Source organism: Scomber scombrus, chromosome 15, assembly GCF_963691925.1.
Source record: "Scomber scombrus chromosome 15, fScoSco1.1, whole genome shotgun sequence".
Classification (NCBI taxonomy): Eukaryota; Metazoa; Chordata; class Actinopteri; order Scombriformes; family Scombridae; genus Scomber; species Scomber scombrus.
In genome coordinates this window covers 10428511-10450344 of record NC_084984.1, presented here as the reverse complement: position 1 = coordinate 10450344, position 21834 = coordinate 10428511, and the positions used below count along the sequence as shown (strand labels likewise).

The 21834-nt window shown below is 42.2% G+C and overlaps 1 protein-coding gene across 1 annotated transcript; it reads right to left on the bottom strand.

The window, feature by feature from the left end:
- Positions 1-703: 703 nt before the first annotated feature.
- Positions 704-20399, bottom strand: sec16a (SEC16 homolog A, endoplasmic reticulum export factor). Its single transcript, XM_062434224.1, has 32 exons — positions 20293-20399; positions 15872-18210; positions 14738-15265; positions 14435-14586; positions 14133-14224; positions 13856-13973; positions 13357-13549; positions 11872-12055; positions 11626-11768; positions 11000-11061; positions 10457-10595; positions 10117-10359; positions 9927-10024; positions 9751-9832; positions 9471-9588; positions 9248-9359; positions 9027-9132; positions 8729-8869; positions 8517-8630; positions 7920-8121; positions 6889-7343; positions 6721-6768; positions 6163-6327; positions 5977-6075; positions 5543-5599; positions 5286-5403; positions 4985-5125; positions 4809-4891; positions 4553-4624; positions 2613-2681; positions 1849-2499; positions 704-1747 (listed from the first exon to the last, which is right to left on the bottom strand). The coding sequence occupies exons 2-31, from the start codon at positions 18134-18136 to the stop codon at positions 2425-2427; spliced, it is 6474 nt and encodes a 2157-aa protein (XP_062290208.1). The 5' UTR covers positions 18137-18210; positions 20293-20399; the 3' UTR covers positions 704-1747; positions 1849-2424.
- Between the last annotated feature and the right edge of the window lie 1435 nt (positions 20400-21834).

Here is a 21834-nt window from a genome sequence, read left to right as displayed (position 1 = left end):
GATTCCCAGAAGATGAATCCTGACTTTGGTGATCCCGACTTCTCCTCTAGAACCACCATGAAGTTCACATTTGTGGTTTTGGGTGAATTCATATCTCAGCGAATATTGGATTAATTAATTCCCATGAAATTTAAAGGCATTCATGTTCCCCTCAGGATGAGTTGTTACTACCTTGATGATCCCCTAACTTGAGCCATCATTAGAAAAAAAATTCATTTTTTTCAGCCTCAGCAGTACTTGGCGTTTTGAGCAGTGTTTAGTTAAATCAATTTTAACATGCTAACATGAGAATTAGCAAAATCTGACATATACATAGTGTTTTTCTTTGAATTATGACTATTTTCTTTCATCCAGAAAGTGTTGGACATTCATCTACTTCACATATTTGATATGGCAACCCATTGTGGGAAAAAATGTTTGGCACAGCCTCATTTACTCAGATTTTCTCAGAGGTATCATGTGGTATCTGCCTGGCTCTGAATCTCCAACATACAACAGTGATTTTTATTTCTGGATAGCTTTCTTTCAGCTTTGATAATGCTGCCAATAATATTTTCTTTTATAGATCAAGGAGTTATTTTGGGTTTACATCTGCATTCATAGGTGAAGAAAAATGTGGCAACTTCACTGGATTTGTGACTGTTTCAACTCACAACAAAATACTTTTTTAGTCATGCATTTGAGATTTCACATTTCATTAATGACAGTAACTTTATTTCAAACACAAAAAATTCTGCAATGAATGAAACCAATAGACATCTCTTTTCAAAGTGCTACAGGGCGCAAAAATACCTTTATTTCCATTAGTATTTACTTGTTGTATTCACTGCTTTATGTCAAGAGTTTTACACAAGGAATTCTAAAACATCGGGCAAAACAATCGCTTCTCTTCAGCAAAAGGGGAAGTTTTAAAATCATAAACTTATGTCTACAAAAATCACCGAATCTGAAACATTTTTTTTTTAGAAGCAGGGGATTTGGGATGACAAGTGATTAAAATAAAAATCATATTAGTAAACTCAAATGACAAGGAAGTATTTCGAGTACAGTTAGTTCTCATTTCACAATTTAGATAAAGATTTATTTGTCTGCAGAAGCGGCCGATACAAATGATCAGAATATGAATCCATGTCATCTTTAGTGAATCATAAATGCATTTCATCAAAGCTAATCAGAAAAAAATTAGTTGCTCTCCACACACACACACACACACACACACACACTTTTATGCCTACAGCTCATAAATACAATCAATCTGATATACAAATATTTGGATAGATTTATTTTTTTAGCAACATTTAAAATGCGGTTTCAATCCCGATTCCTGCTGTTCTGAAGTCACCCTTTGTTTTCGGCGATATTGTCAAATTTCTCAGGTGAGAAGTTTGAGCCCAACTTGGACGAAAAGACCCTGACATGTCTTTTAAAGTGAAGAAGTTGCTGACGGGCAGGAGGACATAAAAATAATATATCTGAAACGAGCAGCATCCTTAACACTGCAGACCTTCTCCAACGCTCAGGTCGCGAAGCCGACTCCGAGTGTCTCTCTCTCCTGCGTCATCCAACATCCTTCCTTTTACTGGAGGGCGACTGAGGGAAAGCGAACAACACAGCAGACGATGCACTATTGACACAATTTTCATTCTCACACAAAACTGCCATCTTCAGTTGACAGAAGAACACTGAAGAACTGCAAAAATGCACATACAAGTCCACAATATGAAATTAAAAAGGTGCTACTTCCTTTCTACCCATCATACACACACACACACACACACACACACACACACACACACACACACACACACACACACACACACACACACACACACACACACACACACACACACACACACACACACACACACACACACACACACACACACACAATCAATCAATCAATCAATCGAACATGGACATCTGGACTTTGGACACAAGAGGGAAAACTAAATGATGATTGTGTTAAGAGTTAACAGTGTTGCGTTCGAGGGGAAGCTGGACAGCTTAGAGGAGCAACATATTTATTGTACACTAAATTATGTCTACATGAAAATACAGCTTGTGAATGAATGCATCCATGAATAAGCCGTTGTGTGTGTTAAAACCCTTTATACAACTGCCTGTTTTCTGTTTCGAATGCAGGAATAAGCCCTTCGAGGAAACACCCTGCCTGTTAAAAATAAAATAAAATAAAAAAAATACACCTGTGACGATAACTGAACTAAAGAAAAAAGATGAGAGAGAGTGGTTAAGCTGTTTGACAAAGACCAACATGATGGAGACTGTGATTATGCTCTTCTTAGGTGCAGGCAGAAAGAAGGGTCCTTAAGACAGAGAGCAGTATGTCCATGTGCTTCATGTACTTCCAGGTAGGATATCTCTCTATCCAACAAGTCTGTTTACAATCTCTTTCTAGGATGATGTTTACTTCATCACTGGGTACTGGCGTTGGCCGCCCAAACGACCAGAGCGGAGTCCTCCTCCTGATGGTGCACTTGTCTGGAAAAAAGAAAAAAAAAACAAGAACAAGGAAATAAGATTGTGAAAAGAAAAGGGGAGGAGTGAGAAGGCCTTTTACAACAGAAACAGGATACTGAATGTGAAACCTTTACCTGTGCAAACTGTGCAGGGTTATAAAAGGTGACACTTCCAGTGGGTGCAGCTCCCTGGGCAGGATGACTCTGCAAAAAAGACAGGCATATTTTTGTTACTATATGATTATTTCTGTTGGTAGATAGAGAGAGAGTGGCATGGGGAGAGACTTGATCATAATCATTTGTTTTTTGTCCATTAAGTACAAAAAGCTACACTCCCAATGCCACTCTCTGGTTAAAACATTATAAAACAGAAGCCAAGGAAAGAGATGAACGGTAATGGAAAAGGGGATTTGGATCCACAGTGAGGCAGCATTACAAACCACTGTTTCACTTGTTTTAGTAACCATGCAAACATTATGGTGGGTTAATGAAGCTGTGTGCTCCCATGACAACACGCAAGGGAGTTAATAAGCAACAGTCTCCAGCATGCTTCACTCTCTGATCTGTGGCTCTAATGTTAACTGATTACTTTCATGAGAAATACATGGTTCACAAGTACAAACAAGACTCAGAGTCAACAGCCACACTAGTAGGTCTGTGAGGCTGCACTTTGGCAAACCGGTGCTTTAAGCCAATTCAAACATCAGACTTGCTAACATGCTGATGCTTAGCATGTATAACATTTACCATGTTCACAATCTTAGTTTAGCATGTTAGCATGCTAATACTTGGTAATTAGGACTAGAAGAAGTACAGCTGAGGATGTTGGGAGTGTAATTAGTTTTGCAGGTATTTGCTCTTGAGCTGATTTATTGTACAAATGTTAAGGTAGAAAGTTAAGGAATCACTAGAGTTGGTAAAATGTAACTTGAGGGGTTTCATGAGTGTGTAACAAATTTCATGGCAATCATCCAATAGTCGGCAAGACATTTGACTCAAAACAACAAATGTTGACCTTATGGTGGTACAAGAGGAAAAGTCAGGGGATCACCAAAGTTGTTAGGATTCATCCACTTAGAATAGTAAATGTTTGCACCAATCATTCCAGTAGATATGTCACTGGATAAGTTTAATTTTGACCTGCTGGGCAGCTGTAAATGAAAAGTCAGGGGGTCACAACGTCAGCAGAACACTGTGGTATCTGAACCAAATATCATCCAATAGTTGCTAAGAGTCAGGATCAAAGTGGAGGACTGACCGACAGACTGACATTGCCATTAATAGAAACACACCGCTAGCATTGCTAAAAATAATTAACAATTAAAAATTGCTGATCATTTTCCAGGTTGAGTGATCAATTACAGATTCAGAGTTAAGTTAGTAATGCTGGAGACAGCAGGCAGGTGAGCAGGCAGACATCCTGAGGTGGATGGATGGCAAAGCTTCAGGTGCAAATGGTGAAGCGTGCTGCTAGTGATGTGTTGAGCTACAGTAGGTGAGTGGCAGGCGGGTGGAGGGGTGGTGGGGGTGAGAGTGGACCATTCAAGGCCCTGCTAGAGGTACCTGGTTTAAATGCTGACTCACTTCGCGTGATAAAGAACTCATTGAGCTAGAACGTGAGAGCTAAAGACAGCAGGAGGGAAATAAAAAAACAAAAAAAAACAAAAGAAAACACAAACCATAAACCCACATTAATATTATTCCATGCAATGGATTAGATCTGTTCCCACTATCCACCAGTTCAGAATGAAAATTAAATAGTTAGGAAATGATGGTTCTTGTAAAAAAAATAGACATGGAGAGAATTAGATTAAAACAGCAAATGGAACAAAGATATAACATTTTTTTAATCGAGGCTGCGCATTTTGCATGATTATGAGGAAAAGATTTTAAGTTGACATGCATGCATGTTCTTTCATGTTCTCTTACATTAACTCACAGTCATACAAATAAGCAAACTGCACGCGCTGGCTGTTAGGTGTCGAGCATCATGTTTCAGTGGTGGCATGATGGCACTGTGATAGCTACAGTAGCAGACTGTTACTCTGCCAGCTGACAGGAGCAATTTGTCTTACCTCCCCAGACTGTGACCCATCAGCCACGGGAGGACCCTCTGGGGCAGGTGGTAGCAACGTCGGGTTGAACATCTGAACGGATTAAAAGTGCAAGTAGAGCTTCAGCATTGTCATTTCTTGACTAAATTACTAAAAATGAATTAAATAGAATTAGATCAAAAAGCTGATACATATTTAATATACAAGTTATTTTAAGCATTAGGGTGACAATGTTTTTTGCCATTAATTCACCACTACAGTACAGAGTGATACATACCTGTGGAGCAGCGCTGGTATTTGGTGAATTCTGCTCCTGATTTCCTCCTTCGCTGCCCTCCAGAGGTTGTTGATCGTCAGGAGCTGCACCAGCGATAAAGACAAATATTTCATTACTTCAATCACTGTACTGACAACTTATTTTTAGCAACTGAGACAAGATCATTTTAGACGCACCTGAACTAGGCACAAATAGGTTAGCGGGCATGGGCATCGGTGCCAGAGGAGCAAAGATGTCCACAGGAGGGGCAGGAGCTAATCCACCTGGTTGAACCGTTCTACTGGGATTCAGAACATCCACGTATCTGCTCCTTGCGCCTGAGAAGAAAGAAGCTGCAGGTGTGAATGATCAGGTGTGCTGATTTAAAGACAATTTTATTATGTGGGGTCCTTGATCACTTTTTGGGATTCTACTTATGCAAAGTCAAATGTGGTGTTTGTGAAGCCAAAAAACACCATGAATAACCCCCAAACTCACCTGCCTTCCTGGAGAACATGTTGACAGGAGGACCACCACCCGGTGCGGCAGGTCCTCCAGGGCCAGGCATTGGAGCCATTTTGGGGAACCCAGGAGGTGGTGGTGGGAGGGGCTTACTCTAACAGATTATTAAAGAAAACATCACATCAGAACTGGTTGATTTATAAAGCTTTAAGGCGTTTCCAGTTTAAACAACAAACAAGAAAAATTCTGTCTTGTACACTTATTTTATTTATTTATTATTTAACATTAGAGACCTCCTCCTCTGGCTCGTTCAAGTCGACCCATTTCTGCTTCTGTTCATCCCACACAATCTGAAATAAAAAGAATAAAAGTACTTTATTAATCTCTTGGAGGGGAAATTAAATGTCACCTTCACACAAGACAGCCAACATACATCAAGGAAACATGCAGACTCAGGCAGTACAAGTTAAGTGCAAAGCACCACATCGATCAACAATCAAACAATCCACAACACTCAGCAGTCAACAAGCAATGTTCATTAAAAAACCTCACTGCACCAGGTATTAACCCTAACCCATTACCAGGTAACATTGCATTTCACCAGGTAACATTGCATTTTTAATTGGTGTTGGTCATGTGTGGAAATAAATGATCAAAACCTGTGCACCAATGTTAATAGGAGTGCTAATATCAGACATGTGCAATGCATACAGCAAGAATAACTTACAGATTTGTTTTTGTCATCTGGCAGGTGAGCCTCATTCTTTCCCTTCCTATAGAGCCAGCTCAGCCAGCTGCCGCCGCCGCCACCACCGCCACCACCAGTCTGCGTGTGAAAGACAGGAAATTGCACTGATGAACGTTGTAGAGTGCTAATTAAAGATCTGAATGCTTATTGTTTGTGAATATGAACCTTTTTCGGGGAGTCTTTCTTGGCCTTCTTGGCCTCTTCTTTGCGGGGCTGCTCAGGAATAGAAGGTGGGGGTGGAGAGGCCTGCTTGATAGCTGAGTTGCTCCGCTCTCTTCCACCAGAGTGAGTGGAGGACTCAGAGGTGGTGCGAGAACGGCGTCCTGAAGGCTTTAAACCAGTAAACCAACATCGGTAAGAATAACATACTGTATATTCTGCTCTTTTAAACCTTGTTTAGAAAGAGCTTATTATTGTAGTGATACTATCTGATGGTGTGACAGACAAGTTTCCCTCTTTTTATATTGTGTACCCATTTGTCACTCTATAATTGAATTCTTGATGATGTTGAGCTCCTAACTTTCATGCATATGCTGCCAGCTAATCATGCTGCTCTTTTTTTGTATTTACGCATGTGTAAGCCAAGATAAAGCAAAGACAATCTACTCCACGTTGTTTCTAAAACCAAACGCTAACACAAATAAGCCGTACAGAAAGATCTTTTAAAAAATGGAAAAAGCCTCAGGTGTATTTCAGCCATTTAAACATGTCAAACAAACGCACCATATGCATCGAAGACTGCGAAGTAGACCTGGATCGCCTTCCGGGACCCTGCAGTGCCAAAAGAGATAAACTACTAAGCATTCTCTATTGCATTTACACAGCAACACTAAAAGCACATGCTCTATGGACAAAGCACTGCGATGCTGTAGAAAGACAAAGAATACTGACCATTTGAGCCATGTGGTCATAGAAGTCCCTCTGAGGTGTGAGGGAGCTCCTGTGTGGGGAGGACGGCATCGGTTGTGCCGCCTGCATCTCTGGTGGCATGTAGGGCGACTGCTCAAAATGCGGCATGTGCCCCGGAGAAGGAGGCATGTGTTGTGGCATCTGGGGTGGCGGGTGGTTCATCTGTGTAGGTGAATGCGGCATCTGAGGGGGCATATGTGGTGACATTTGGCCCATTTGAGAAGGTGGGGGACACGGCTGTTGATGAGGTCCTGGATACATTTCAGGCTGGTCGTGTTGAGGCTGGAAGGGAAGCGGGGCGAAGCCGGGATCCTGCGGAGGGTAGCCTGACATGGGTCCTGGTGGTCCAACGGGGGGCACTGGGTAGAACTGGGGCATATCATTGTGGGGTAAGGGCTGAGGTGGGGCCATCCCATCTTGGAGGATAGAGGTGGGTGCTAGAAAAAAAAAAAGGTTGAAGAGATAAGATCTTTTGCATCTTGAATCTGGCTGAGAGTACAGAGAAGTTAAAAATGAGAACATCGGCACACATGCATACAGACACACATTTGTATGTGTCTGTATGCATGTGTGCCGATGGACAATGGTAAATGGTAAATGGTAAATGGCCTGTACTTATATTGCGCCTTTCTAGTCTTTTCGACCACTCAAAGCGCTTTACAATACATTTCATTCACCCCATTCACACACATTCATACACTGATGGCAGGAGCTACCACGCAGGGTGCCAACCTGCACATCAGGGGAAGCTAATCATTCATACACATTCATACACCGTTGGCACAGCAACGGGAGCAATTTGGGGTTAAGTGTCTTGCCCAAGGACACATCGACATGTGGACTGGAGGAGCGGGGAATCGAACCGCCAATCTTCCAATTGGTGGACGACCGCTCTACCTCCTGAGCCACAGCCGCCCGAGCCGGGCCCTTCCTGCAATGGAATGCAGGAAGGGCCCCGCTCCATGGGCCCATGTAGACAAGGCATACCTATACACTACAACACACACACACACCTGGAGGCATCAGCTGTACTCCCTGTGGTGGATGCCCTGGTAGTAATGAGCTCATTAGTGGGTTGTCAGGGGTGGGGCCATCCAGCTCCAGCGGCATGGTGTAAGGTTCAGGTGGACTGGGCTGGTCCAAGTCAGAGCTGGGACTGCTGCAGGTGAACTGTGTAGGAGTTGCTCTGTCTGCATTGTAAGTAATCACCCCCGTCTAAAAGAGACAAGGTACCAATAATTATTCAAATATGTGAAATCCATAATCTCTACATCAAATAAAAAGGACAGAATCATTTGTGAAATCTTTTTTATGACAACCCTAACCCTTACATCAGGAATTTGAGTCAAAAAGCAAAACAAAGGAATGTCCTTTCTGAAATCCTTTCAAATTAAAAAAGGGAACAATAATTCATTCTGGTCCAACATCTGCAACTATTTCTACAATCAAGAGTCCAAACGTGACCCTGGAAATGCATATATTAAATAATACAACTAAGACAAATTGCTCAATTTTAAAATTCTTTGTTTGTACTTCCATTATTCCATAATTCCATAATTAGCGCACACACACACACACACACAACTACAAATACTTTGACTCCTGCTCACCCTAATCTGTCCATCCAGCTGTCGGAGGTGGATCAGCCATTCAGGCTCATTGAACAGCTCCTGCTCTGGCTTCTCTTTCAGTTGTGGGTCAAAGAACCGCAGCTTTTCAGACATCTGTCAACAAATGGCATAATTTTACATTTGTCAGAAAGCTAAACCTTGTATGTATCTGTAATGATTCTACAGAGGAGGAACAAAGAGTGAGTGCATACCTGTATGATTTGGCTAATAAAAATAGGAGAGTAGTAGGATGGCTGCATGAGGACAGTCCTAGAGATAACTTCACAGTAGTGGAAGGCCTGAGCACTCAGGCCCACTTCAGCCAAGCGGCATGCATAGATCAACTTGAACACCTAATGAGAGACAATTAAGAGAATAGACAAGTGTCATTCCTCGGGACCACCATCTCAAAATCATGTGTTATGCCATACATATACTCAGTACACATATACAAGGGACAAACTGTGCATTTATTGGTAAATTTACTACAGAGTAAATACAAAAACATACCTGGAAATTAGGCAGTAAACATGGCTGGGAGCCCAGAGACTGAGCATACTCATAGGCCTCAGTCCTTTGGATTGCTTCATTGCTTGCAAATTGGTAAAAGGGGAAACTGAAGCAAAGAGACAAAGATATGATTACATGTGTGGAATATTTTTTCCAAGCTATTTAATTGTCATAAAAAAGTCCCCTTAAAACGTTTGTGTGTGCCTGCTGTTGCCTCTAACCTGTGGTTGGAGCCAATCAGAACCATCTTGGTGCTCTTCTTTGTGAAAACTCCCAAACCAACTTGAGCCATCAAGTAGCAGAAGTGTGCCGCATCAATCAGCCCCTTGGAAGCTGTCACAACATAAAACGAGTGCAGACAGAATGTAAGGTGTTTGTTGCAGCCAAGCATGCAACGCTGTTTAGTTCAATTTCTGAGTTACAGCCTATTTGGGGCAATCGTACCGAGAGTGTCACCCATGGTGGTGATTGTCCGAGTATCCAGGTCCAGGGTGTGTGTGAGGTTCGACAGCACCATGGCCAGGTGAGGGCGCCAGTCGCCCCACTTTTCCTCTCCGCAGCACTGTGTGAACACAATAAATATCTCAACTGAACACTTGATGGCAATAAAGACACAAAATTCTTGAAATACACACTTGAGAAATACCACCTAAGCAACTTCTTCAGAACAATTTAGAAAAACATAATGTGAGGTTAAAGAGAGAGACGTCAAAACAATGCTTACAGTAGCTGATGCAGGCATCCTCCCCGACATCAGCTGGTACACTGTCTGAAGAGGGTCATTGATAGGCAAACTGTTGGCAAACCTAAGCAACAGAGAGAGACAAAATAAATTACATCTATAAATCTGTACAAATGATCATAGAATACCGATACAAGCAGGTTTATAAATCACTTTACCTTGTCATGACACGTGCATGTGTCCTGTTGTCCATCTTACTGGCCAACAGCAGGGCATGGCCCCAGAGGCCTCCCTTCATAGCTGCTTCGAGTGCATCCTATTCCACAGACAAGATGGAACATTTTAGATTTCACAACACACTAGTTACATAAACATGAACATAACTCAGTTAAAGAGGGTATTTCTCACCTTCTTGCGGCCAAACAGCAGCAGCTCCCTGAAGCGTTCAGTTTCCTTGCCAACGTTCTCTGGCACAGTCATGAAGGTATCCGATAGGAGGGATAGCGGTCCAGCTCCCGGCTCCTCCTCAGCTCGTGCCAGAGGTTCATTGTTAAAATCAATCAAGTTCGCTTCATTAGGACTCTTGCCTGGCAGCCAGACAGACCGATGCTCCTTCAGCAGGAGGTCAGCGATGTCTGTGCCGACCACAGTCTTAATAAGGAGACAGTGAGAAAGTTGTTTCAAGCAAATATACAAAGCATGCTTTTGATTTTGTGAGAGATTGCGAGTTACATCTGCACAGTCTTACCCCGTTCTGTCTACAGAGGAGCATAATGAAGTCCCAAAGTAGGCGAGCAGAATCTCTGTCCAAGAGGTTGTTGTCACGGGAACACTCAAGCGCTTTGTTCTGGGAGAACTTGATCACGTCCACCTTATGGGTCTCCTCCCTGATGGACAGGATGCAAGATGTGACACAGGCTGGCAGGGACTAATAAAACTAATGCTACCTTTTTTTTTAACATACTGATATCAACACACTACAAGGCAGCAGAAAATCTTGTATGCATTTATACCTGACATGGACACATAATTGTGGCATTATTAAGAGATCAATGTAAAGGGGTAGTTTATATTTTTTATTGTCAACAAATACCATAAGAAGATCAAAACCACAAATAAAAAAAGTAAACTATATAACCATTTTACACCATTATGACTGAAGTGGGAAGAAATGGGCTTGGTTGGGGCATAATAATAATAAATATATAAATAATATGACCAGCGTTTTCATTTAAAGGTGAGTGACTCAAAGCTATTTGTGAGGGATTAAAAAAGGGCTGAATACACTTACTTAACAAGAGGTCCAGGGAAGCTTCGCAGTTCTGCCTGGTCCTGGGTATCCTGCAGCATGGTCTGCAAATACACACACAGTTCAAAATTATACTTTATGCTGACTTTACACGCTGTATACATCTATAATCTGTTAAATCTGAAGGAGTCACGGTGCTAAATTTGAGTGACTGTCAGTGTTATGTTTACAGGTGTAACAGGGTGTTTAGTATCTAAAACTCATTTTAAGCGTAAGATCAGATCATTTAGTTATAAATCCTAAATTTGTCTGTATTTATCGTGTCCTGGTAAAAATAAACCATACATTTTCTGAAAGGCTCATCAGCCATTTCCAACTTTAGTATGTCAAAATACAGCTTGGTCTGTTAGATGTAGCCAAGCCGGATAATAATTATACTCTTTTAACATCCCTTATTTGGGAACATAGTAGGACAGGCCTGTAGTTTAGGGGTACCCAACTCTGTTGTGCTTTCCACTTATGATCAAAATGCTATAACAGAAACATTAACTCCTTTCTTACTGTCTCATTAGCTTTTAATGAAATCATTCTTCTACAACACAATGGACAAAAACTAAACTATGACTAGTTTATAACTAAACTTAAATGTAATCTGATAGAAAACGTACCTCCAAGTTGTGAATATCAACGAGAGCAGGCTGCCCAGCTGAGGGGAGATTGGGCAGAACTTGGACCAGATGACCACCGGGTCCAAAGCGGGCACAACGATGGGGTATAGTGAACTTCTCTGGGGTTGCAGGACGAGGGGGAGCTAGGGGAAAAATCAGTTTGGCTAAGAGCAGGATAGATAAAAGCATGAACCAGTGCTGTCCACGAAATGGCAACGTTGTTGAAGCTGGGGATTGTGTACTTACGTTGTTCAGGGGCGTTCCAAGTGCTATCTGCATTGTACTCAGAGGGAAACATGTACTGACTGCAGTTCTGTGCAGGGTCAGTCTGGTCTGGGTAATGTACATAGGAGTAGTCCACAGCCATAGTGGATGCTGTGGTGTCATAGACTGCTGACACTAAGTCAGGCTGGCTCCTGTACACCTGGCTCTGAAGAGAGGGAGGACAAGCAGATATAATAATCAGATAGGAAGATAAATAAATCATAAAAGCAAACAGCCAGTTTATGAACTTAAAAACTCATTGCAAGAGAGCAGAATTAGCCATTTGTTAAGTGTGATACATCTGAGCATCTGAGACCAGGGCCCTGTTCTTCAAATTAATTGACATGCTGTCATCAGGCTAAAAATAAATCCTGTGAATACTCATCTTGCTAATTTGGTTGTTTGAAGGCAGTTTGAGTACTGATTTGTTAATTCTGGATGAAGTTATCTTTAATAACAAAGGGAAAAATGAGTAGAGAGTAGAAGCCATGATCACAGAGTTCAAAATTAACTTTTATGTCAACCGGCAAAATGGCTGGTGTATTTTAAAATGTTACAAGAATTAAATAGATTACCACTGTTTTTTTGGCTACTATGTGAAACAAATCTACTAGCCACTTGCATTTGGCTGGTGCTAATTTTTGAGCCCTGCATGATCAGAATTCATATGATTGGTTGTGAGTGTTGATCATGTGACTACTGTTAAATGAGGTAGGTGAGTTGGGGAACCAACAAACATGCACTGGAACAATAGATTTAAGAACATAAGTCTGATTTTATGTGTGCTCCTACATTGTTACTGCTTTTTTGTGCTCCCAGTATTTCTACAGTTTACACACTTTCACCACTGTTAAACAATCAGATATTAGCAGTGAATGTTTTCACACTGTGAGTGATGTTGCGTGAATGATTGATATAGTTCTCCTCAATGAACATAAAAGAGACTTTTAGGTCTTATTCACACGTCTGTTATGAACATAAAACTTTACTAAAGGGTCCGAAAAAGCAGCTTAAATTGCTTTAACATGTTTCAGCAAATTGAGTTACGCAGTTAATCACATAATAGGTTTTAGTTTTTAAAATTAAATCCAATTAAATGTCATATGTTCTGGCTCCGCTGGTCAAGTCAGAACCTTTTAGTGGAATTCATGTCTTTTGCTCAGAGTGACCCAAACTAAAATTGGATAGATTTATTTTTAGTGCCCAAACTTGTATTTTATGTGGTGTAAGTACAGGTAATAGATAAGTAGGTAATATATAAAAATGTCATTGTGATAATTACACCAATAGATCATAATAATTTGTCAATAACCTGTATATTCTTACCTAGAGACAAAGCAAGTGATGAAGCCTGCAAGAACTGTATTTTTTTTAAACATGACAGGCCTTAACCTAACTTGTATGTGTGTGTGTGTCGATGAGCCAGATAATACCGTCAACGCATACAAGGAGATTCTGCACATTTACCTGTTGAGACCGTGAGCTGAAGCTGCTTCGTCTGCTGTGCTGGCTATGGGAGCTGTGCACACTTTGTGCCGACTGCTCGCTGTGGATGCTGCGTCGGTCAAACTCATCTCCACACATTTCTCCACGGTACTCATCATCAAAACTGGCATCATAACCAGGATAGTACATCCACTGGTTTTCGTAGCCTTCTTTCCTGTGAGAGGAATGCAGTGGGTTTTTTTTTTAAATGAAGCAAAATGTTATAAATGTCACAAACACATCAGAAGTAAAACATTTTAACTAAACTGAAAATGCTTAGTTACTAAACTTCTGTTTTAAGTCCATTTTCAAAAATACATGTTCAGTATAAATTAAGGGGAACTATACACCATAACAGCACAAATGTTACTACAACAACACATTCTTACACAACTCTATTACCAAATGTGCTTCAATGTAGTAGCAACAATTTCATTCACATGGGCCACTTAAGAGTGTGAACATTTTTTTCTCTACATACCTGCCAGTATACGGACGCTGATTATAGTAGCCATCTCTGCCTCTGTAGGCGTCATCATACCAGTAGGACTGATCATAGTATCCTCTGTATCGAGGGTCATACTGTCCATAGTTGTATCCTTTCCACAGAAAAGAGGGACATTCATATCAAAAACATTTATACACACAGAAAAATTAATGCGTTTTGGGAACTAACTGTTTTTAAAATAAATTCAGAGAACAAAAAGAGGAAAATGCATTTAGACATAGATAATAGCTTTCAACTATATGGCTCATACCTGCATAATTATAGTGCTTGGCATATTCTGCATAATCCGCATAACTATAGGCACTTCGGTTTGCTCTGGGGTAATTCTCAGGATAGCCTTGCCTACAAGAGAAAGCATATAAAAGGTGAACTTTACAGGTCGACTCACTGCAGTGGATTCCCAAACTAGTTTTCAATATCTTCTTAATTAAGAGAGACGGATAAAAACTGCATAATAAAAAAAAAAAAGACTGAAATGAAAACAATGCGGACTTGACATACAATAATTCTCGTATTGAAAATGGTGTTCAACTGAGAAACAGTTTCACTGACCTGGATGAAGGTCTGTCAGAATACTGACTGGTTCTGGAGCTGGGTCGCTCAGGCTGAGGCTCTCTGTACTGGTAGTTTGGATCACGGTAGGCTGGGTTCTGCCCTTCATATCTTCCATACCAAGGATCTGCTCTGTTCCTATACTGACCATCCTGAAATATAAAAACATGAATGAGGGATTTTCTGTACATTGATTTAAATTTGGTGTTTTATATTTCATGGCAGCAGTTAATCATTATGCTTTTTCAAATGTAAATCTATAGATAATAGCTGCTAATGTAAAGAAAAAGAATGTCCACGTACATAATATTGCTGTAGTCTAGGATCCCCAGGTTGAGGTGGGTACTGGCCAGGAGGATAAGGTGCTCTGCCATCCGGGTATTCTCCATAGTTACCATAATAGCCTCCATACACCTGCCCTGGCACTGCAGGATGGGGCCCGTAGCTGTGCTGGCTGCCCGCAGAGGAGGGTGGTCGAGGTGGCTCTGTAGGAGCTGGCTGTGAGGCCCCTGGAGGAACTGGCCCCTGAGGCCCTGGAGGCCCTGGAGCAGCAGAAGGAGGGACACTCCCTGCAGTGGGCGGCCTCTGCGCTGGAGGTGGATAATGGCCAGGGGGATGTTGTGCTCCACTCACTGGAACAGGAGGAGCATCATTTTGTCCCTGTGGTGCAGCCTGAGAATCTGATGTCTTAGGAGGTTCAGTTGGTTGCTGCTGTGAAATGGCAGCTGCTTGGAAGGGTGCTGGTGGTACCTGTGGAGTAGATAAAGAGGCCGGGGTCTGGACAGGGGCATTCCCTTCCACTCTTAACCCCTGCTGAGCATCTTTGGTGACCTGTAAGTAAAATCCATTACTAGATTGTGGAGACTCGTGTAAAGAAGAGGGATGGCCAGATGCTTGGTTTTGAGTTTGTGATTGGTGCATAGAAAAATCAAGCAGTTCATAATTTGATGGTTGATTATGATTAGAGACAGTAGCAGTCATGAGAGAAGCTTGTGGATTAACTTGAAGAGCAGAGTGGCTGTCTCCAGCCAATGATTGGCCCCTGGAAAGAGGAGGGCGGACAGGCTGAGAGTGCGGCGGAGCTGTGATTTCTGATGTTGCTGCTTCTGTGTTGTCTCGAGTAAGATTGAGCGGAGCCTGGTTAGAGGCTGAAGTACTGAAGTTCATTGGTCCAGGCGGAAACAGTGGATTCTGATTAGGGGCTACTAAAGGTGGCTGAGAGGGACTGGTACCCTGCCCTTGTGGGAGTGATCTCACAGGCGGGGTAGTTTCCCTAAGGCTACTTTGACTGGCTGCTTGAGCATGAGTACTGGGAGGAATCACATTGTAATTGGACACCGGTGGGGCAATCAAAACAGGCTGATGGAGCGAGTCGGCCACCAGGAGAGACGCATAGCCCAGGTTGCCTTGGGAGTCAGCTGGCTCGGCCTCACTCACCTTTGGTGGGTTCTCAAGGTTCTCTGAATGTTGCTGTGAAGTTGGTGGGATTCTCTGTGAAGGCTGGAGGTCCAATGGGCCATCCTCTGGAGGCTGGATGACATCAGCACTTGGCTCTCGTAAAGGGGCAAGAACTGTTGGAGCAGCAGGAGCTAGAAGGATGTTAGCGCTTAAGCTAGTAGGATCATTCTGAGCCCACAGAGTTGTGGCAGGGCTCTCACAGGGCCGACTGGCAACATAAGCACGGGATGAAGGTCGGGAGTGAGAATGAACCACTGGATGCGTCGGATGGGGTGCACCACTCGCAGCCCCAGCAGGTAAGGGGTGTCCTGGCCCATAGATATTTTCCATATTATCTGGTGGCTGCTCCAGGTTGCCGGGTACAGAATCGCCGCCACCCTCCGCTACCATTTTAGCTCTATCAACTTCAACGGGACGCACTCCTACCCCATGTGAGCGCACAGGTTCAAAAGAGCTGTTAGCACTGGCCTGAAAGATACCGGTTGGTTTTGGGGGGCTAGGTGTATGAGGCCACATCTGCTCCACGGAGCTCTGTTGTGCACCCGTATCTCCAGCTGGGGAAGTGTCAATCTGCTCAAAGTAGCCTCCAGCGGCAGCGGATAGGTTAGCTTCATCAGTGAGACGAGGGCTTTCCTGCTGAATAAAGGTACCTACTACCCCCTGGTGTCGACGAGTGCTGGTTCCGGTTCCACTTCCATGGCTCATGTTGCTGTAGTTGGACGACACGCTGGCAGATCTCATTGGTCGTGGAATAGAATCTGGAGTCTCTAAGTTAGGACCAGCTTCAAATGTGTCTACTCCATGGGCTGCAGCAGCAGCAGCAGGAGGGCTGCCGTGGGTTTCACTAGGTAATACCTCCATGTTTGGGACACATTCCAAATTCTCCACATGGTCGTACTGGGAATCAGGGGGCTTTTGGGTATTTCCTTGTGAGGCATGATTAACATCAATCATGTAAGGTAGGTGTGACTGATCTTGCAGAGAAGCTCCTTGATAATCCAGAGGAGCGTCTGCATGGCCAGTGTAGGCTTGTGGAGCAGCTTGTGGGTTACTGTGATGCTGAAAGGATTCAGGGACACCATTCACTGCCTTATTTCTGTCTCCAGCCAGTGTTTCCTCATTTTCCACATCATTATCTTTGAAGAACATTGAGATTGTACCAGACTCCTGAGAGTATGGAAGTGGGGCAGGAGCAGGACTAGTCCCAGGCCCAGCGTTGGACCCATGTTGAGATCCAGGAGAGTCATGCTGGGGCTGGGGCTGAGGCTGAGGTGGGCCAAATCCAGTTCCCATTTGGTGGTAGCCTGAGTCCTGTGGAGGTTGGTTAAACCAAGAGTCATGGGATGCAGAGCTCTGACTGAAATAACTCTGAGTTTGGAAATGAGAGTTATGCGGCTGAGGTGCATTTGGATCGGGCCATTGATAGCTGGGGGCATTTAAAGGGTTCTGGGGAGGAAGAGGAGCCTGGGTCTGGGAATGTCCATGTTGTGTCGGGGGTGTAGGGGCGCTGTGATGGGGTGAAGGGGCGTGGGAGGGGTACACCGGGTTCTGTGGTGGCATAATAAAAGGCTGTGATGGAGGATCACTTGTAGGCTGGAAATAGTTCTGAACTGAAGGGGGGCGACTTCCGTGATCAGGGGGCCATTGAGAAGAGGAGGCGGTGGGAGGCACTGGCTGGAAGGGCACAGGCTGAGGAGGAGGCTGTCCTCGAAAATCCTGGTTCAAAGGTGTCTGACTAGGAGCTGGGGGTGAAGCCACAGGTTGGGGCTCGGTGGCCATGGGTGGCATCTGTTCTCTTGAATTAAAATAGCCCTGCTCAGTATGTGGGGACGCGTATCCTGTGGGACTTGGTGCTGGGTAGACACCAGGTGATGCTGCACCGTGAGGGTTGAACAAGGTCACCCCTGGCAGAGAGGACTGTGGCGGACCAAGTGGAGCAGCAGGGACACCCTCCAGTGTGTGTGGTTGTGGAGACAGACCTGAGCCAGCCTGAGAGTACATGGTGTTGGGTGGGGCTTGCATTGGTGGAGGGTTGCTGTTTGGTATTGTCGGGGGTCCACCCGCGGCCATAGGGGGAGGAGCTCTGACAAAAGCAAAAGGGTCTGTCATGGGTTGGGTAGCAGGTGGCATTGAGGCTGTGGCTGCTGCTGTATGCTTGTGAGGCCGAGTCCTGCGGAACATATTAGGCCCAGAAGGAGGAGGGCCAGAGGCTCCGGGAGTTCCAGTCCGAGGAGGGGGCTGCATGTCTGCAGAGCTAAGAGGTCCGAGGACCAAGTCACTCTACAAGCTGTCACTGAAGAGGCTGAAGTCAGGCGTGGCTGGATAGAGAAAAGAGAATGAGGCAGGTGGTTAACATAAAGAAACACTGCTGCTTCACTGATGGTCTTTACCACACCTTTATTTGCGTAGTAGTCGATGATCCTATTTAACCCAACGTACAACGTGGCACTTTCAACGTGAACTCTTTTAAATGGTTAAATGGTTTTGACTTTAAAAGCTTGTCTTATTCAAACAATAAGATCTATATCATATAAAAACACATTTCTGAAATTATGCAGGTAAAGAAACTAATGAAGTATTTCACATATTAAGAAAAAAATCAGTTATTTTAATTAGGAATTGTTTAAATAAAAGTCACAAACCCACACTCATAATTTAACATCACTGAAACAGGTCATTTTACAATAGCAGAAGAAAATCTGAAATGTCTGAGTGTGGCTCTACTATGTATTAATACAACACCTGCCTCAGGATCACCTACAGATTTTGCAAGGTGGTAATTATGAATGCGGTTGCTTCTACAAACATTTAACAGAAGAGCCTGTTGCCACTGCAGCTATGGCTATTTCTTGAGTTGAGACAGCAGAAGAACAGCTGATCCTTAAAGATAAAGAGAATAATGATTAATTGAACTGAGTAGCAGACACTAGACTCTAAACATTTTTTTAAGCAGGGACAGGCTGCCCTGCTGGTAAACACTTTATTTATTGATTGTTGTTAACGTTATTGGCAAGTCATTTTAGTAAAGATGCCATAAATCCAAACCTGTGATCATAAAAAAACAAAACTGCTGACTGTGTCCTGATTAGATTATTTCTGCCTTTCAGATACAGACTCATCTGTCAGAGGGGGAAGTAAAAGGGAAGCTAACACAGACTGACATGGAGCATTTGCAATGTTTAAGAGGGCAGGTAATTAGCAGAAAGAGCTAGAAAGGCAAGTTGCCAGATGCCCACTACCATCTGATACGTGAACCCGGATCTTTAAAGCACCAAAAAGGTTATAAATTCATCAAGAAACGTAAACTAAAATTAGCATTAACAACGACGCTGAAGTTAGCTTCCGATTCGGGGTTAAGGGGCATGTTAAGGGGAAATATAAATACTGATATTAAGCAGTTGATTCTTTGTTTTTTCACCACTTACACTTAAAAAATAGTGTTTGACAAGCCTTAACGCACTTTAAGACTTGTGAAATCTGAATTTATTTGGTCTAATGCAGTCATGGTGGAGAAATATCAGTGACATTGCCCCTTTTTTTCTTCATATTTCACAAATAAAATAAAGGTTTCGTGAATTTGAAATTGTATTTAATGAGACAGAGTCTCCTTACCAAAATAGTCCAGGTTTAACAAATATAACCATAGTGAGTTTTAAGTATGCTGGATGGGGGGAGAAAAATAACCAAAATCATCCTTTTCTTTCTGTTTTCATTAGCAAAAAATAAAGATTTAACAAACAGAAAGTGGATTTAATCAGCCGGCTACGATGTCTAACACTCTTTCATGATAGTAAGTGGTGAAGTAATGGAGAATTAGATTCAGATATAACAATATTGTTAAGCTTAACTTTACCCTTCAAGCCCCAATCGGAAGCTAACTTCAACATTAAAACTCAAGCTCATACAGATTGTCTCTTGCATATAAAACACTACCGACTTCTTCATGGTTATTATTAAAAAACACTTGTTGAAAATCAACCCAGCAGCTGACTCTTAACATTAAGTTTAAGGTTACACATGAAGCTTCCCTCCGAGCAGAGGTCCATGTTTGAGCTAACGGTGCCGCTGCATTAATCTACATGTCCTCCTGAGCACTGATGTCCACAAAGTCGCCCTATTATACCCCGAATCCGGGACTCCTAAAAGCAAGCAAAGCCAACAAATGACTTCCCCCCCGTTTTAATACACATACAACACCTACAGAGAGGGGCTTTCACCGAGCGGTCACAGGTCGTCGAGGATATTTTAACAGGTTCAGTGCCTGGTCGGCTAACGTTAGCATTGCTAGCTAACTAGCCTACGTGCTACCTACAGGGATAACAGTTTAATATGTGCCACAGACGCGAGATTGAACCGCTCAGACGAAAACATGGTAAACGATGGTATATATTTACTCTTACCCGATGTAGGAAATGTGTACAGATATAAATATATTCTTACAAATGAGCCGGACAGTGCGTCTGACACACCGCCACCATCTTCAATGAACACATCCTACTAGGCTACGTGTACAAGCAGCGTCACGGGCCAAACAACGGTTGCGTCATCAAGGGGCGGGGCTTATTCTTTAAAGATCCATTCTGTGTATTTATCTGGATCAATAAATACATAATGCAATAATAATAATAATAATCATCATCATCATCATCATCATCATCATAATAATAATACATTTTATTTGAAGGCACTCTGGCACTCGAGGACACCGTACAATTAGTAAACAAAACAGTAAATAATAAACAAAACAATTAGAAACAAAACTGATAAAAGACAGAGTGTAGAACAGACAATACAGAGTAAGGTGATGTATTGCAGTTCATATTAAGTGGGGTATGCAAGTCTGAATAGGTGAGTTTTTAGCCTTGATTTGAAGAAAGGGAAAGAATTCAAGTTCCTGATGTCCGGTGGAAGTGAGTTCCAGAGTCGGTTTCAGGGTTACTTTGGAAATATAATAGGTTAAAGATTACTAGTTTCTTACAAAGCAAGATTTATCTCTCATTTGAAAATGTATTCATTAGTTCATGTAGATTTGAAATATAAAATAAAGATATTTTATGAAAAAAGGGCTTAATTGGTACCGCAACACCATTTAAGCCCATGTTTGATCCAAATAAGGTCCACATCATGATTTATTTACTATATATATATATTAAAATATTGATATCAAATAATTAAATTACCAATATATGTATTCAGTAACATGTTAAATATTTAAAAATGGGGGGAAATATGTATTTTGTAATTAAATTATGTAAGCTGTTACATAGTTATTCCCCAACACTGCCAATAATTAACACAATGAAATAATAATAGTAAAATATTGAGAACACTTTTTAAATAGTATTCACTCCAGTACACCACCACCACCCAACACTAAACATAAACTTGAAATATCAGCTTTCTGACAATATTAACAAAAACAGAAAATATGTAAGCCTAATAAAAGTAGAATTTATGGAAGAGCTGTTATATCGGATTGCATTAGATTGCACAGGTGTTCCTAATACAGTGCTCGGTGTGTGTAATTCCAGTATATTTGTTAGCAGTTTACAAAAACAAATGTTTTTGTTCCATGTAGTCAGACAAATTGGAATCCAGATGGAAACCTGAATCCGATTTTTTTTTAAATATATAAAACACAACAGATGAGTAAAGGGTCATTTCAAATTATATTGATTGTCAGTGTTTACTCTTAGGCCTGGCTCCCGAGATACGAAGGAAGTTAACATAGTATAAATGATCTTTTCTAACTGCTGTGCTGACACTGCTGTGTAGGGTACTGAAAGTTACAGGGTGGTTTCAAAAAAGGGAAATGTTGAAATGTCAAGCCATATCCCTGACCCTGTTCTCAAAGAGTGGACATGTACAGTTCGTTAGATGCATGCCAAAATATGTCTGCCTGAAGGGTTGTCCACAATTAAATGCTAAGTTTGTCATGTCAT

Coding starts and splice junctions, on each gene's coding strand:
- sec16a (XM_062434224.1), bottom strand. CDS start 18,136: ATGCAGCCCCCTCCTCGGACTGGAACTCCCGGAGCCTCTGGCCCTCCT. Junction 5,600..5,976: donor CAGATGACAAAAACAAATCT/GTAAGTTATTCT, acceptor TTTTTATTTCAG/ATTGTGTGGGATGAACAGAA. Junction 2,682..4,552: donor ATGGGTCACAGTCTGGGGAG/GTAAGACAAATT, acceptor TCTTTTTTGCAG/AGTCATCCTGCCCAGGGAGC.